This window comes from Aethalodelphis obliquidens, unplaced genomic scaffold (genome assembly GCF_003676395.1).
Source record: "Aethalodelphis obliquidens isolate GAN/ISIS:26980383/991018 unplaced genomic scaffold, ASM367639v1 scaffold44, whole genome shotgun sequence".
In the NCBI taxonomy this organism is placed as follows: Eukaryota; Metazoa; Chordata; class Mammalia; order Artiodactyla; family Delphinidae; genus Aethalodelphis; species Aethalodelphis obliquidens.
This window is the reverse complement of record NW_020837988.1, coordinates 9,139,978-9,153,049: the sequence shown is the minus strand read 5'-3', so window position 1 is coordinate 9,153,049 and position 13,072 is coordinate 9,139,978. Positions and strand designations below refer to the sequence as shown.

At 50.3% G+C, this 13,072-nt stretch overlaps 2 protein-coding genes across 4 annotated transcripts in view; both read right to left on the bottom strand.

Moving 5' to 3' along the window:
• Positions 1-6,015: 6,015 nt before the first annotated feature.
• BIRC5 (baculoviral IAP repeat containing 5) lies at positions 6,016-12,417 on the bottom strand. Of its 2 annotated transcripts, none has more exons than XM_027080867.1 (4): positions 12,232-12,417; positions 11,865-11,974; positions 9,508-9,727; positions 6,016-6,541 (listed from the first exon to the last, which is right to left on the bottom strand). In XM_027080867.1, the coding sequence occupies exons 1-4, from the start codon at positions 12,340-12,342 to the stop codon at positions 6,452-6,454; spliced, it is 531 nt and encodes a 176-aa protein (XP_026936668.1). In that variant the 5' UTR covers positions 12,343-12,417; the 3' UTR covers positions 6,016-6,451. The 2 variants fall into 2 exon arrangements, with proteins under 2 accessions (XP_026936668.1, XP_026936669.1); XM_027080868.1 differs by having other exon boundaries at positions 9,610-9,727; positions 12,232-12,404.
• AFMID (arylformamidase) overlaps positions 12,386-13,072 on the bottom strand; it is a 24,775-nt gene continuing 24,088 nt past the window's right edge. For both annotated transcript variants that reach the window (XM_027080859.1, XM_027080860.1), the window contains one exon: positions 12,386-12,623. In XM_027080859.1, the coding sequence (XP_026936660.1) occupies positions 12,501-12,623 (123 nt within the window). In that variant the 3' untranslated portion in view covers positions 12,386-12,500. The remainder of the gene's footprint in view (positions 12,624-13,072) is intronic.

The following is a 13,072-nucleotide window of genomic DNA, read 5'->3' as shown; positions in this document are numbered from 1 at the left end:
GGTTCTTCAGCGCCCAGATGGCCAGGCTGAGGAGGGAGGGTGGGGCTTGAAATGGCCCGCGCGGGGGCTCAGCAGGCAGCCCGCCACCACCCCGCGTGCACACGCTGGGGCACTCGGCTGCTAGTTGGCCCTGCGTCCTGGTCTTCATCAGTCCCCAGGACCAAGCACCACAGGGATCTGGTGAACTGGGTGGGCTGGTGAGGGGCTACAGAAGGAAGGAGTCTTGCTTCCTTTTAGCTCCAATTACAAATGCCGAGTGAGGCAAGGCCAGCCTCTGCCTGTCCGTCACTCACGCACAAACATAAACGAAGCTTCTCCTAGGACAGGTGTCAGGTGCTCGTGGGGTGGCAGGCAGAGAGGCCCCCATCAGAAGCAGGCCTGTGACATGTGTGGGACGGACAGGCTGGGGCTGTCACAGTGAGGCTCTCTGGGGTTCAATCTTGGGAGACGGGAGGGCCTCCTCTCCAGGTCCCTGGACTGTGCATTGCTGTCCCCCTCCCCTGATGCAGGGCAGAGACGGGGGTCAGAGGCCTCACTGAGGGTGAAACTTCTCAGACGAGCAGCTTCTCGACTTAGGGTCATCCCAGGGCTCTCATTTCCAAGTGTTTGGTTTTCTCAGCCCCCTTTTCCCTACCAGGCTCTTCTAGGTTTGAGGAATATAATCAGGAAGTGAAAGCGGTCCTAGCAAAGTAAGTCCTAGCAAAGTACCTAGGAAGTATGGTTTCAGTTACTGAAACCATACTTCCATTCAGACAGAGAGGCATGGAACAGTGTGGTATCATGCAGGCCACGCGTCGTCCTCACGCCACAGCCAGGGGCACGCGGCGGGGTTGGGGTGGGAGTGACCCTAGCTGTGGCGGTCTCAGTACCCTCTTTCCTGACAGCCCTCCCCCAGCCCCTGCTCCGGAAGCTGGGTGCCAGCCAGGGGCCCTCCTCTCTCAGGGAGTAGTAGGCCTGGAAGGTGAAAGAATCCAGGAGGCAGACAGAGAAAAGCAGGTGCTCAGGGAGTAGCAGCCATCTACAAAGGCAGGGCGGCAGGTGGTGCTGGGAGTGGGGAGGATGGGAGAGTGGGGTGGAGCTGGAAAAGCAGGTAACGACCCTAACACACACCTCACAATATGACAGAGATGGACACTGCTTCTGTGTGTGTTTAAGCTACGATCGTGACTGTGTTTAGGGAGAACTAGAGGAACCCTGTGGCTGCATGCTCCACACGCTTCCTCCCAGTGCCCCTGCCTCTCCGCCTGAGCTTGTTTGAAAGGGTCTCCTTTGCACCCCATAAAACTTAAACAGAGCAGGATTCAGCTGTCAGGGCCAGAGACAAGTGCTGTTTGAGGCCACTGTGCCTCCAGAGCCCCACGTCTCTGTAGAGGAACAGACATGCATCCTGCTCATGTTGCAGTGTAGATGGCCAGGTGAGCAGTCTACTCCCTACTGCTTTAAAGCCCTGGTGCAGGGTTTTAAACCCTAGATGTGTAAGTCAGAGCCACTGACTGCATTGTCCCCAGACAGTGGGTGCTGGTCCTTGAGAGGCCACTTGGATGAATTCCGCCAATCTACCTCTCTTGAGATGGATCCAGATTATACCGTAGCCCAGTGAAAAGGTACCGCTTAGAATGACCCATTATTTCTCATTATTCATCCTCCTTTCATCAATTTGCAATCCAGAACTAGTGAGCACCAAGCCTGTCACCAGACTGTCGGGACCTCTTCAAAGCCAGCATCAGACCACTACCACCAAAATCAGGGGCAGGCGTCATCTTTGATAGAAGAAATCCCAATTACATGTGACAAAACAGGGCTGCAGCCAAGCCTCTTTCCTTTAAACTTACACTGAACTAACTCACAGAAGCTGAAAGAACAGGATGCCTGAGTCCAGTGACAGACTTCCTGCTCCAGGCCGACGACGCCATAAATGGCCTCCATCGCAGGACTGGGAAACAGCTGAAACCACTGGCGAAATTACTGTGAGAGCAGCTCAGCACCAGCTATACTACAACTAATCTCACCACATTTGGCAAACATCCTCCAACAGAAAATGAACTTTCCTAAATCACCCTTCCCGACAGGTCAGCTCCTTCACTCAGGGTGCATTATGAAGCGAATTCATCCTGGTAGACTCTTCTGGTCAAAACCAACCCTTCTAAAGGGTTCTCAAATGATTGGGGTCACAGGTGGGAAGCACTGATGTGCAGGGCAGCAGCCGCATGGCTGGTCGCACTCATCTCCCAGGACTCACAGGCCTATGAAGGGCTCATCGTGGCCGCCTTGACAGGCTTTGCTAAGAGGGGAACGGGAGCAAGCCACCCCTCCCCCTCATCACAGAATGCACCTGCTGTCCCCAGAACGGACCCTCCCGTCCCCTCTGCCTGGCACATCTTTCCCTTCCTCAGCCGTCTGGCAGCCTCCTCCTCGTTCCTGACAGGCAGGATGCTCTGAGAGTTCCTTGTCATCTTCTTGGTGCTCCCATGGACACACTCATATGGCTACTAGGTGGCCTGTACCTTCCCACCATTCAGAGAACAAGGAACCCGTGAGCTCACTGCAGGAGGCTTCAAGCCCTGGACATAGCACCTGGCGAACAGGTGCTCAAGTGTCTGAGCGAACAGATGGACAAACGTCACCACCTTGGAGATCAGGTGGAAAACTGCCACAGAAACCTAGGCCCCAGTTTGGTCCCAGCCAGCTGAAATCCGGCTCAAATGCTGTAGGCTGGGCCAGTGGAGAGAAAACCTACAGCTCAGTTGGCTCTTTGCTTCAAGAGCTAGATTCACCCAGGGTGAGACAGGAACTCCCCGGCGATGGTAAGCCTGGCTCAGAGCTCGCTGGGCTGTACCGCTCACCTCCTCAGCTCAGGCCTTAGATGCTGGAAGCGACTCCAGACACTGTACTGTAGTTATGACAGGAGAGGTTGGGCGAAGAGTACCCAGAAACCCTGTTCCAGCTTTACGACTTCCTGTGAACCTTAGTTCAAAATAAAAAGTTAAAACTTGTACAGTGAGGATCCATGGAAGCTCAGCAGGCAGGTGTCAGTTTACATGAGGGCCTTTGTGACAAAGCTGTCTGAAAAACGGAATGGGGACGGTTTACAGCACTAGCCCCCAGGGGTCAGGCTGTTGCCAAAAGCCATCCCCCGCTGCACCCCCTCAAGGCTGGGCACTGTCATTAGACAGTGAGGGCCCAGCTTTGGGGATAGACAGCCTGGATTCAAATTCCAACCTGAATGCTTACTAGTTGTATGATCTTGGACAAGCTATTTCACCTCTTTACGAATCTCCATTTCTGCATCTAAAAAATGCGGGTAAGATCACATTAGACTTTACTGGCAATTGTTATTTCTTTTTAAGTGAGTACAACCTGCAAAGAGTGGTCAGCATCCCAAGGGAGTGCCAACCTGCAGGCAATGGCTGGCTGGCTGGCGCTCCAACCTGCAGGCAATGGCTGGCTGGCTGGCGCTCCATCTTTCGCTGAGAATGGAAGATCCCCATTCCCCAGGCTGCCCACAGGCTCTAACCATGTCACACCTGACACCATTAACCACCAGTTACAACCCTTCCAGACTCCCTCCAACCTGGAGAACCTGAGAGGCAGACACATATTCGAGAGAAGGTTGAGGCTGTTGCCCTTAGCAAGGGTCTTAGACTTCATTAATAGATATCTAGGAAACTTCCCGACGCTGGCGGCCATTAAGGTCCAGCAATAAATATGGTTTTTAGAACAAAAGTTTCTAGAAGAGGAAATGTGTAAGATGGTCTGAGGGGTCGGCCCCAGCTTTGCCTTGCTCCACAGCACAGCCCGACAAAGCCGAGAACTGCAGCAATACCCACTGTGCAAAGGAAACTGAGCGCAAAAACATTTTCTCAGCTTCTCTACAAAGCCAGTTTGGAAGGACCAGTTATTAAAGTGAAGTATCCATTTACAGATTGGCACAAATATCAAAAATAAGCAGCTGAGATGAATATAAAGGCGCGAGTGCTTTTTTCCCCATAACAAAAACCTCTGCAATATTCTCCAAACTTGGAGGGAAAAATTCATTTTACTCTCTGAGATGTGGCAGAAAAACCTAAGTCTGAGGTGCATTTTTCATAGCCGGTTTATACACGGAATGAGTCCAGATGACACAAACAAATGGTTCTGGGTTCAAGTGGCTCTTGCAGAGGAGCCCAAGGCTGGCTCTGTCTCTCTGCGAGGACTCATCCCTCCCCTGCAACCGCTGGGGCGGGAAGGATCAGTTGGCAGGCTAAGAAGGGACCACCACCAAAAGCCAACAATATTTTAAAAGCCCAGTAGGGTCTGCAGTGTTTGAAATGAAATAGTTTTTATTCTTGGCAACTACCAAGATGACCCCCAGAGGTTTCCAGTAGGACAGTGACAATCCACCCTGCAGCTTAACTTTGTGAAGGAGGATGAAATCAAATCTATCATCTTAACATCAGGCCTCAGCCCTGCGTGAGCCGGCCTCGGGGAGGAGAGCAGGGTACCCGTGCGGAGGTGGTGATGTGGAGAATGTGGCACAGATGTGGAGCAATGGAGACACAGCCATTCAGGGCTGACAGATCGCCTGCAGCAGCCCACCAAGTCTCCACAGCTCTGAGCCAAGTCATTTAGAAGGGATTCAGGCCACTGTACTGTTCCGGGGAGCAGCAGCCAGTGTGCGCCCTCCGCCTCACCAGGGCGGCTAACTGTGCAGCAATTTCGTAAATGACAGTTGCTGCTAGATATTTCCTGCTGCTTTACTTTGTCTCCAAATCCATCTAAAATTCACATTGGTGCCCCCAGTGACTAAGAAAGGCTTTGTGCTTACTTTTAATTGTAGTTTGTCCTGTTCTGTGAAATAATAATTCAAACAAACAAAAAAAAGAAAACAACATTGCAGAATGTTGTGCAGAGGGGCCGAGGGCTTTGTCTCAATTCCTCTCCTCCTCAAATGAAAACCATGTTGCTACAATAAAAAAAGCCAGCTGAGGCAACAAGGTTCTAGGATCCCCACATCACTGGTGAGGAAACTGCAGCTCCAATTCAACAGGCGCCAGTCCCAAGCCCACAAGGCAAGCACACCGTTAGAGGGCACAGTCAGGGCCCGGAGTGGGTGTCCCACATGCCTTTTTTACAACTGTTCCAACTCTCTGCTCAGTCCGTGCTGGTGCTGAAACTCAAATATCACTGAATTTGTGATCCTGCAAGACTGCAAACAACATAAACGACTCATCTATGTTTTTAAGAAGTTTCCCCCAAAGAGGTTTTCCAATCCACTTTTTAAATTAATTTATTCCTTTAGGAAGATTCACATTAGAAAGACAGTGGAATTACCAGCTGCCTAGGCCACATCATTAATGGGAAGCAGCTATTCGAAGAGTATTAGAAACATTAAGAACAGGAACTCCCTCCTTGGAGTTTTCGTCCCACCCCTGCCTGCTGTGTCCATGGATGACAGCTGGTCCAGAGCAAAACCTCCCAGGAAGAAGCCCCTCTGTGTGCCCTGCTAACTAAAGAGGAAGAAGCAGTGAGCCAGGCTTCTGGAAAGATCCTTGTCTGGCACAAAGGACAACCTTCTCCTCGTCCACTATAGAGAAATGTTGCAAACTTTCCATGTGCCACTGGAGGTGAAGAAGTATCTTCAGCTGACCTCAAAAGCAAGAGGGCAGCTCTACTCTCAAGACATCAGTCCTTCTGCATCCCCTCCACCCCCCAGCCGCTCACGCTACAGTCATGGAAAGGGCTCTTACACAGATCAAGTCCAGAGGCAGAGTCTAGGGTCTAATCCCATAGCTCCCCCTTGTAAACCTGCAAATCACAAGATGGGATGGCGAGGAACACCTCACACACAGGGCACCTTCAGAGGCATGGCAGGGATGGGTTTGTACAATCCACCTGGGAGGAAGGGAGCTGCTGAGACACCACAGACCTGATGCGATAAAAAGGTATAGTCACAGGACCTGCAGCCGTCAACGTGAGATAATACAGAGCACCTGGAACATGAGAAGTGCACACAATAAATGGAGATTATTACGCAAATGAAATTTAAAATGGCATTCTTAATCCTGTTTGTCCAGTCACAATGGACCAATGATCACATTCACACATCGCATCTCAGCTGGACAGCCAGTCGTCAGTGTGAAGCCCAGACAGGTCACTGTAAAAGGGCTCTACCCACGTGGACAAACTTCTCCCCTCACCCTAAGTCCAGGAATCAATAAAGCAAAAACTACCAAAGAGAAAAAAGAGAATCCGTCACTGTACTTAGCACCAGCTGTACAACAGAAATAGCCCCTGGCACCGCCTTCAAGGAAAAACCCAAAAATACAGGTAAATATTCTAATTTCAAAGTGTTGATGTTCTCCTTTCCTAAGGCACAGTTAAGAGGCCCCAGAGGAAAGCTGGTAATGCTGAGGGCTGTGCCTTGGAAAGGATGTGTCTGTGTCCCTGTGGGGCAGTGACGGTGGGGATGGCGTCACTCCGAGGCAGCTAGCTGCTCAATGGCACAGCGGACTTTCTTTGCAGTTTCTTCAAATTCTTTCTGTTTATTGTTGGTTTCCTTTGCCTGGAAATAAAGAATAGACACATGAAACTGAAGCTCTAGGCATGCTCGAATAGAGATGCCCAGCTATGTGGGGTAAATGTCCTCATTCACCTCATCTGCCTCTCTCTCTCTCTCTCTTTTTTATCGGCCATGCCGCTCAGCTTGTGGGATCTCAGTTCTCCGATCAGGGATCAAACCGAGGCCCCAACAGTGAAAGCGCCGAGTCCTGACCACTGAACCGCTGGGGAATTCCCCTCAACTAGCTCTAATTTGAGCTGTCCCACAATAATTATAACAGAAAACACTGATGGACCGCTTTGCTTGTACCAAGCACCATTCTACCTGCTCCACACACCCTAACTCACTCACTGCTCCATGTCCCCATGAGGTAGGTGCCACCTTTATCCCCATTACACAGATGAGGACACCGAGGTCCACAGCAGCAGCCAGCTCAGGGGTACCAGCTAGTCTGTGGCAGAGCCCTGCTCTTCCCCACTACCCTACATTGCTTCTGAAGCTCCCACAGAAAGTCCGGAGCCCTCTTCTTGTTCACTTAAACAGACGCCGTCAAGCATCAGCGTGCTCCTCAAACAGAGAAACCTTCCACCTGCAGCAGCTCTCTAAATCTGGCTTCCAACCTTTCATTCTTCTAAGTGCTCTCTCCAGGAGGACAAATGACAATCACATCAACAAATCCAGAAACCTCCTCCCTAATTTTCACTCTCCTGATTTCTCTGCCACATTAAAAAACAAACAATAGACTTTTATTGGGTTAAATGTTTTCTAATAAGAAAAACAACAGAGGTAACTTCTTTTCAAAAGGAGGTGGCAGCGATGCAGGAGCAGGAGCAGAGAGCACGTGGTGCACTCCAGGGTCAGACCCTGAGCCCCGGCTCTACCTCAGCCACACACGTGCCCAGCGTCAGGCCCAGGTGGCTGCCTGACCAGTGGTCCTGTCAAACTGACCAGCAGCATCTCAATTAAATGCAGGGTCTCAGAAATTCACAGCATCACGACAAACAACACTTGTTCCTCGTTTTCAGTATTTGTAAACTGCAACACATAATTATCTCACCTGGATAAACGTTTGCCTTACAGCTGTGTGCTGCAATCCCATAACTGACTTAATAAATGGTTTAAAAGTTCAGCTCCCAACTTATTTCCACCCCACGGTACAGTCGAGGTCCGCACGCCATCCCACCTCCAGGAGCGATGTACCCTAGAGGGGCCGTCCAGGAGCTCTAGCAGGAAGCAGACAGGCCTCTGGTTATGCCCATTCCCTGCACTCTGACCCCAAACCTTACTGTCCACATCCATTCACATGCAAATGTGCCTAGGGACACAAGGGGACCTGAATTTTTATATCAGTGATAAATTATTTGCAACAAACCTCAAAATTGGGTGTCACTCTAGAGCAGCCCTGTCCAACAGAATTTTTTGCAATGATGAAAATGTTCAATTGTCTGCACCGTCCAGTAGTCACTGGCCACATGTCGCTAATGAGCAGATAAAATGCTGCTAGTGCCACTGAAGGACTGAATTCTAAATTTTCTTTGATCTCCTTTTCTTTCTTTTTTCCGGCTGTGCCGCATGGCTTGCAGGATCTTAGTTCCCCGACCCGGGATCGAACCTGTGCCCTCGGCAGTGAAAGCACGGAGTCCTAACCACTGGACTGTCAGGGAATTTCCCCCAAATATATACATTTTAAAATGATCTGGGGGACTTCTCACAGCTTTCTCACAACTGTTCCTGAAGTACACAAAGCTTGTCTTTTACCTAGAACAGGAGTGGCAAACTACGCCCTGTGGGACACATCCATCCAGCCCATGGCCCGTTCTTAACCCAATGGCTAAGAATGCTTTTTACATTTTTAAACACTTGTGGAAAAAAACAAAGAAAGAATAATCTCTAACAGAAACTCTGTGGCCCAGGAAGGCTATACACTTACCATCTGCGGCACTTCACAGAAAGTGAGCTGACCCCTAATCTCGAAGGCCCTCCCTAGCCCCCTTCCCAATTCCAGCACTGCAGTTCCCAAGACCTCCATCGAATACACCGCTTTACTGACCACTGATTTCTTCTCACTTCCTGAAAAAATTTTCAATTTTGTCCTTAGCATTTAAAAGGTACCATATTACACAGAATTATTTCTATTGATCTCTAAAAAGGAATACGATTTTCAAGCTGAAAAGGACCTGAGAAACTACAGAAGTCTATCCTCCATTTTACAGCAAGGAAACTACGACCAAGACTGGCCTAAACTCACAAAGTCTGTGAGTGGCAGAGACAACTGGTACATCTGGACTCCCTGCCCAGGGCTTTGCTAAAAATAGATTAAATACCTGAATATTTACTCTCTGTAGAGCTGCCAGATTTAGCACATAAAGATAGAGCCTGCTCAGTTAAATTTGAACATCATATAAACGAGTAATTTTTTAGTAAACAGTCATACAAAATGTGAGATATACTAAAAAAATTACTCCTTGTGTACCTGAAATTCAGACTTAACTGGGAGTCCTGGTTTTCTCTGGCAACCTTAATTCTCTACAGCCCAGGCTGCTTGGGAGCTGCCTCTTTGTGGACTCATTGTTTCACTCTTCCAATAACCCAGTGCAAGAGCCTAAGTTCGCCTGCAGAAATCCCTTCAAGGTCCAGTAGGACTGGTGCTTCTTTCTCCCAACACACATAATGCCCCTTTCCCAATATGCTGTCTACTCTGTGTCCCCAAACCCTCTGTTTCCACCACTGCTAACACATGAACACACCCCGTATAAATGACCTACCATCTCAGTTGTCACTAAAGGCAGAAATGCCAGCCTAGCCATCACATGTCCCACCACCAGAGGTAACCGCACACTGAGGACACCTCTACTCAGGGGATCCGTTTTTCTCTCTGCACAACCCCAAGGCCACACTCCAGGACAGATGCTTTTCTACCCTTTTATATCCACACGCACACACATCAGAGGGGCTCAGAAAGTGCTTACTGAGGAAAGGCGTCTATGCAGTGCTTGTGGCGGGCTAGGGAGTTTAGCACTAAAGATGCCGAACAGGATTTGTGCTTGCTTCTTATTCCCAGTAATACATACAATTTTGTTCTTGGCTCTTTCTTTATCCAGTTTTAAAAATTCGCTGAGGGTTAATTCTTCAAACTGCTTCTTGACAGAAAGGAAAGCACAACCAGATGAATGCTTTTTATGTTCTTCTCTAGAAAAAGCAACACATGAGCACGTCAACAGAGAAAATTCAGGTAAAGGGAGAAAGGCAACAGTTTGTTACCACCAGCCCCCTCCCCACCTCACAGACACACACTGCTCTGCTTCAGGAGCAGAGTGTGAAGTCTGAAGTGGACGGAACCAGGGGCAGGACCCACATTCCCACACAACTTGTCTCAGCACCTTCTTGCTCTGTGGACTCCCCCCAGCCCCACCCATATCCTGTGGCTGATGTAGTCTACCTGGAGTCCTTTAGCAATTAGTAGGAAAAGTGTTAGAGTATAAATCCAAAGGTATCACATGTCAAAGCCCTTAAAATCCTCCAGGAACCATTTGCAGTTGTCTCATTTCACTCGAATTATTACATAATCTGTTGGTTTGGAAAAAGGGCACCACTGACCCAGTTTCTCCAGTGAATTCCTCTGCCTCATACCATCATTCTGTGCATTCGGAATTATCCCTGCTAGCGGACAGCACTATAACGAGAACAGTCTGGGGAGTTCCCTGGTGCTCCAGTGGTTAGGACTCCACACTTTCACTGCTGAGGGCCCAGGTTCAACCCCTGGTTGGGGAACTAAGATCCCGCAAGCCGCGCGGCACGGCCAAAAAAAAACCAAAACAAAAACCAGAACAGGCTGGAAGGAACACCCAGCCATGCAAATTCCAAAAGGACAGCCAATAGTAACTATAATCTGAAAATATTATAGCACTTGGAAATTCACTCCCAAGAATACAACCAGTATTTCCCCAGTGATACCTGGTATGATCACCATATCATCCCAGTCAATACTGGGTCATGAAAGCAAACACATTAGGGAAAACAGCAACACTCTTCTTGCCAAGAAGAGAAACCACTCCGGTGATTCTCTACGAGGAAAAAAAGTTCAAGCCGTGGAAGCAATTGATTCTGACAGGAGAAAAAACGGTGCGGGGAAAATGTGGCATTACATTACGGGAATATTGTTGTCTGTATGAATATATGCACACAATAAAAAAAAACTAGATGCCCTAAAGAACAAAATCTAACCCAAAACTGAGTGTACTATTTTAAGGGGTGGTTTTTGTGCTGTATGAATTATAGTTCAATAAAGCTTCAGGGATTCCCTGGTGGCGCAGTGGTTAAGAATCCGCCTGCCAGTGCAGAGGACATGGATCTGAGCCCTGGTCCCGGAAGATCCCACATACCGCGGAACAACTAAGCCCGTGTCGCACAACTACTGAGCCTGCGCGCTAGAGACCGTGAGCCACAACTACTGAGGCCCACGTGCCACAACTACTGAGCCCACGAGCCACAACTACTGAGCCCGCATGCCACAACTACAGAAGCCCGTGCGCCTAAAGCCCGTGCTCTGCAACAAGAGAAGCCACCGCAATGAGAAGCCCTCACCGCAACAGAGTAGCCACCGCTTGACAAAACTAGAGAAAGCCCGCGTGCAGCAACGAAGACCCAACGCAGCCAAAAACAAATAAATTTATTTAAAAAAAAGCTTCAGATTTAAAACCTCTGAAACAAGAAAGGCACCTGGACATCCCTAGGTCACAACAGGATCTGCTCCAGTATTCTGTCTAACCGGAAAGGTATCAAGCACCTACAAGAAGGAGCCTTTCTTCAACACTCCACCCTGGAGGACATTCGGCCAAATCAGATTTGATTAGGTTGAAAGCATCACCAAGGTGCCAGCAGAGACTCATCCTTTACAGCAGCTGTTTAGGGCACAAACGAGGCTGGAAAGCCACAGGTCCTTCAATAATACTTCGAAATTCAGATGTTTTGGGGGGAGCCCAACTCAAAACAAACGGTCCTATGGACATATATACACTACCAAACGTAAGGGAAGCAGCCGCATAGCACAGGGAGATCAGCTCGGTGCTTTGTGACCGCCTGGAGGGGTGGGATAGGGAGAGTGGGAGGGAGGGAGACGCAAGAGGGAAGAGATATGGGAACATATGTATATGTATAACTGATTCACTTTGTTACAAAGCAGAAACTAACACACCATTGTAAAGCAATTATACTCCAATAAAGATGTAAAAAAACAAACAAAAAACAAACCAAAAAAATCCCCCAAACGGTCCTGAAGTAACTGGGGAACCCCGGAAGCCCAGCGAGGCTGGCCTGAGGGACTTACATAGGGTCGTCATCTGGCTCCCAGCCTTCCAACTCCTTGAAGCAGAAGAAACACTGAGCCAAGTCGGGCTCGTTCTCAGTTGGACAGTGGATGAAGCCGGCCGCGGCCATCTGCAAAGCAGAGCTCGGCTCAGGCCCCAGAGCGGAGGGGTTCCCCCGAGATCCGGGAGGCCACAGAGGGGCTAGAGCCCGCAGAAGGGGTCGCCCCAGGGGCCCGGGAACCCACAGAGGGACCAGAGCGCGCGGGAGGGGTCGCCCCGGGGGCCCACAGAGGGGCCGGGGCCCGCGGGAGGGGTCGTCTCAGGGCCTGGGGCGGGGCTCTGGGGGCGGGGCGGGCCTGGGGACTCCGAGAGGCCGCGCGGACTCACTCGCTCCGGGGTGCAGGCGCAGCCCTCCAAGAAGGGCCAGTTCTTAAATGTGGAGACACGATGGTCCTTGAGGTAGAGCTGCCAGGCCGGGGGCAACGACGGGGTACTCATCCCGCCGCCGCCGAGCGGTGCCGCGATTCAAATCCGGCGGTTGTCGGCCGCCGCGGGGCATGTCGGGAACGCGCCGCCCGCAGCCTTCTGGGAAATGGGAAGCTGGGCGGCGCAGGATACGCTGGGAGTTGTAGTCCTCCCGCCACATGTCTCTGCTTCTACTCACCAGGCACCGACCCAACCCCGCCCCGCGTACTCCCATCCCAGCTACTTATAAACAGTGGTACGAAGAGGAGTGGAGAATGGGCCGAAGTCCCCGTGATAGTTTCTTGGAGTGGCACCTGCCGAGCACAAATGGATTAAGCCCTTTCAGCGTGCAAACTGTTATTGTTTTTGTGGGTACCCCACTCCTGGAACCTCCTAGTGCCAGCTTCCTCAGCCAGCCCTTGTGCCGTCCGGGTTGGAACATGTGCTGAGGCAAGTCTTTTCACTGAAGCTTCCTGGAAGTCCAGAAATTGACCCTTGGAGCTTTGTTCTTCCTTTTCCACCAGAATTCCTCAGGAGTTAGATATCCTTTCTAAGTCCCTGCCCCAAACAGACGTGCGGGTGGGGGTCAACAGAGGTGAAGAAATGTGTGGAAACAATGCCCACTGCCCTCCAGCCAGGAGACCTGGGTGTCCTATCAGGGAGGTGGGATTGTTATGTGACTCCAGGAAGTGAACAGCCTAGGACAATCCGCCTGGATAATAGAAATGAGAGCCCAGGGAGCAGGCACCTGCCTGTAGGCACA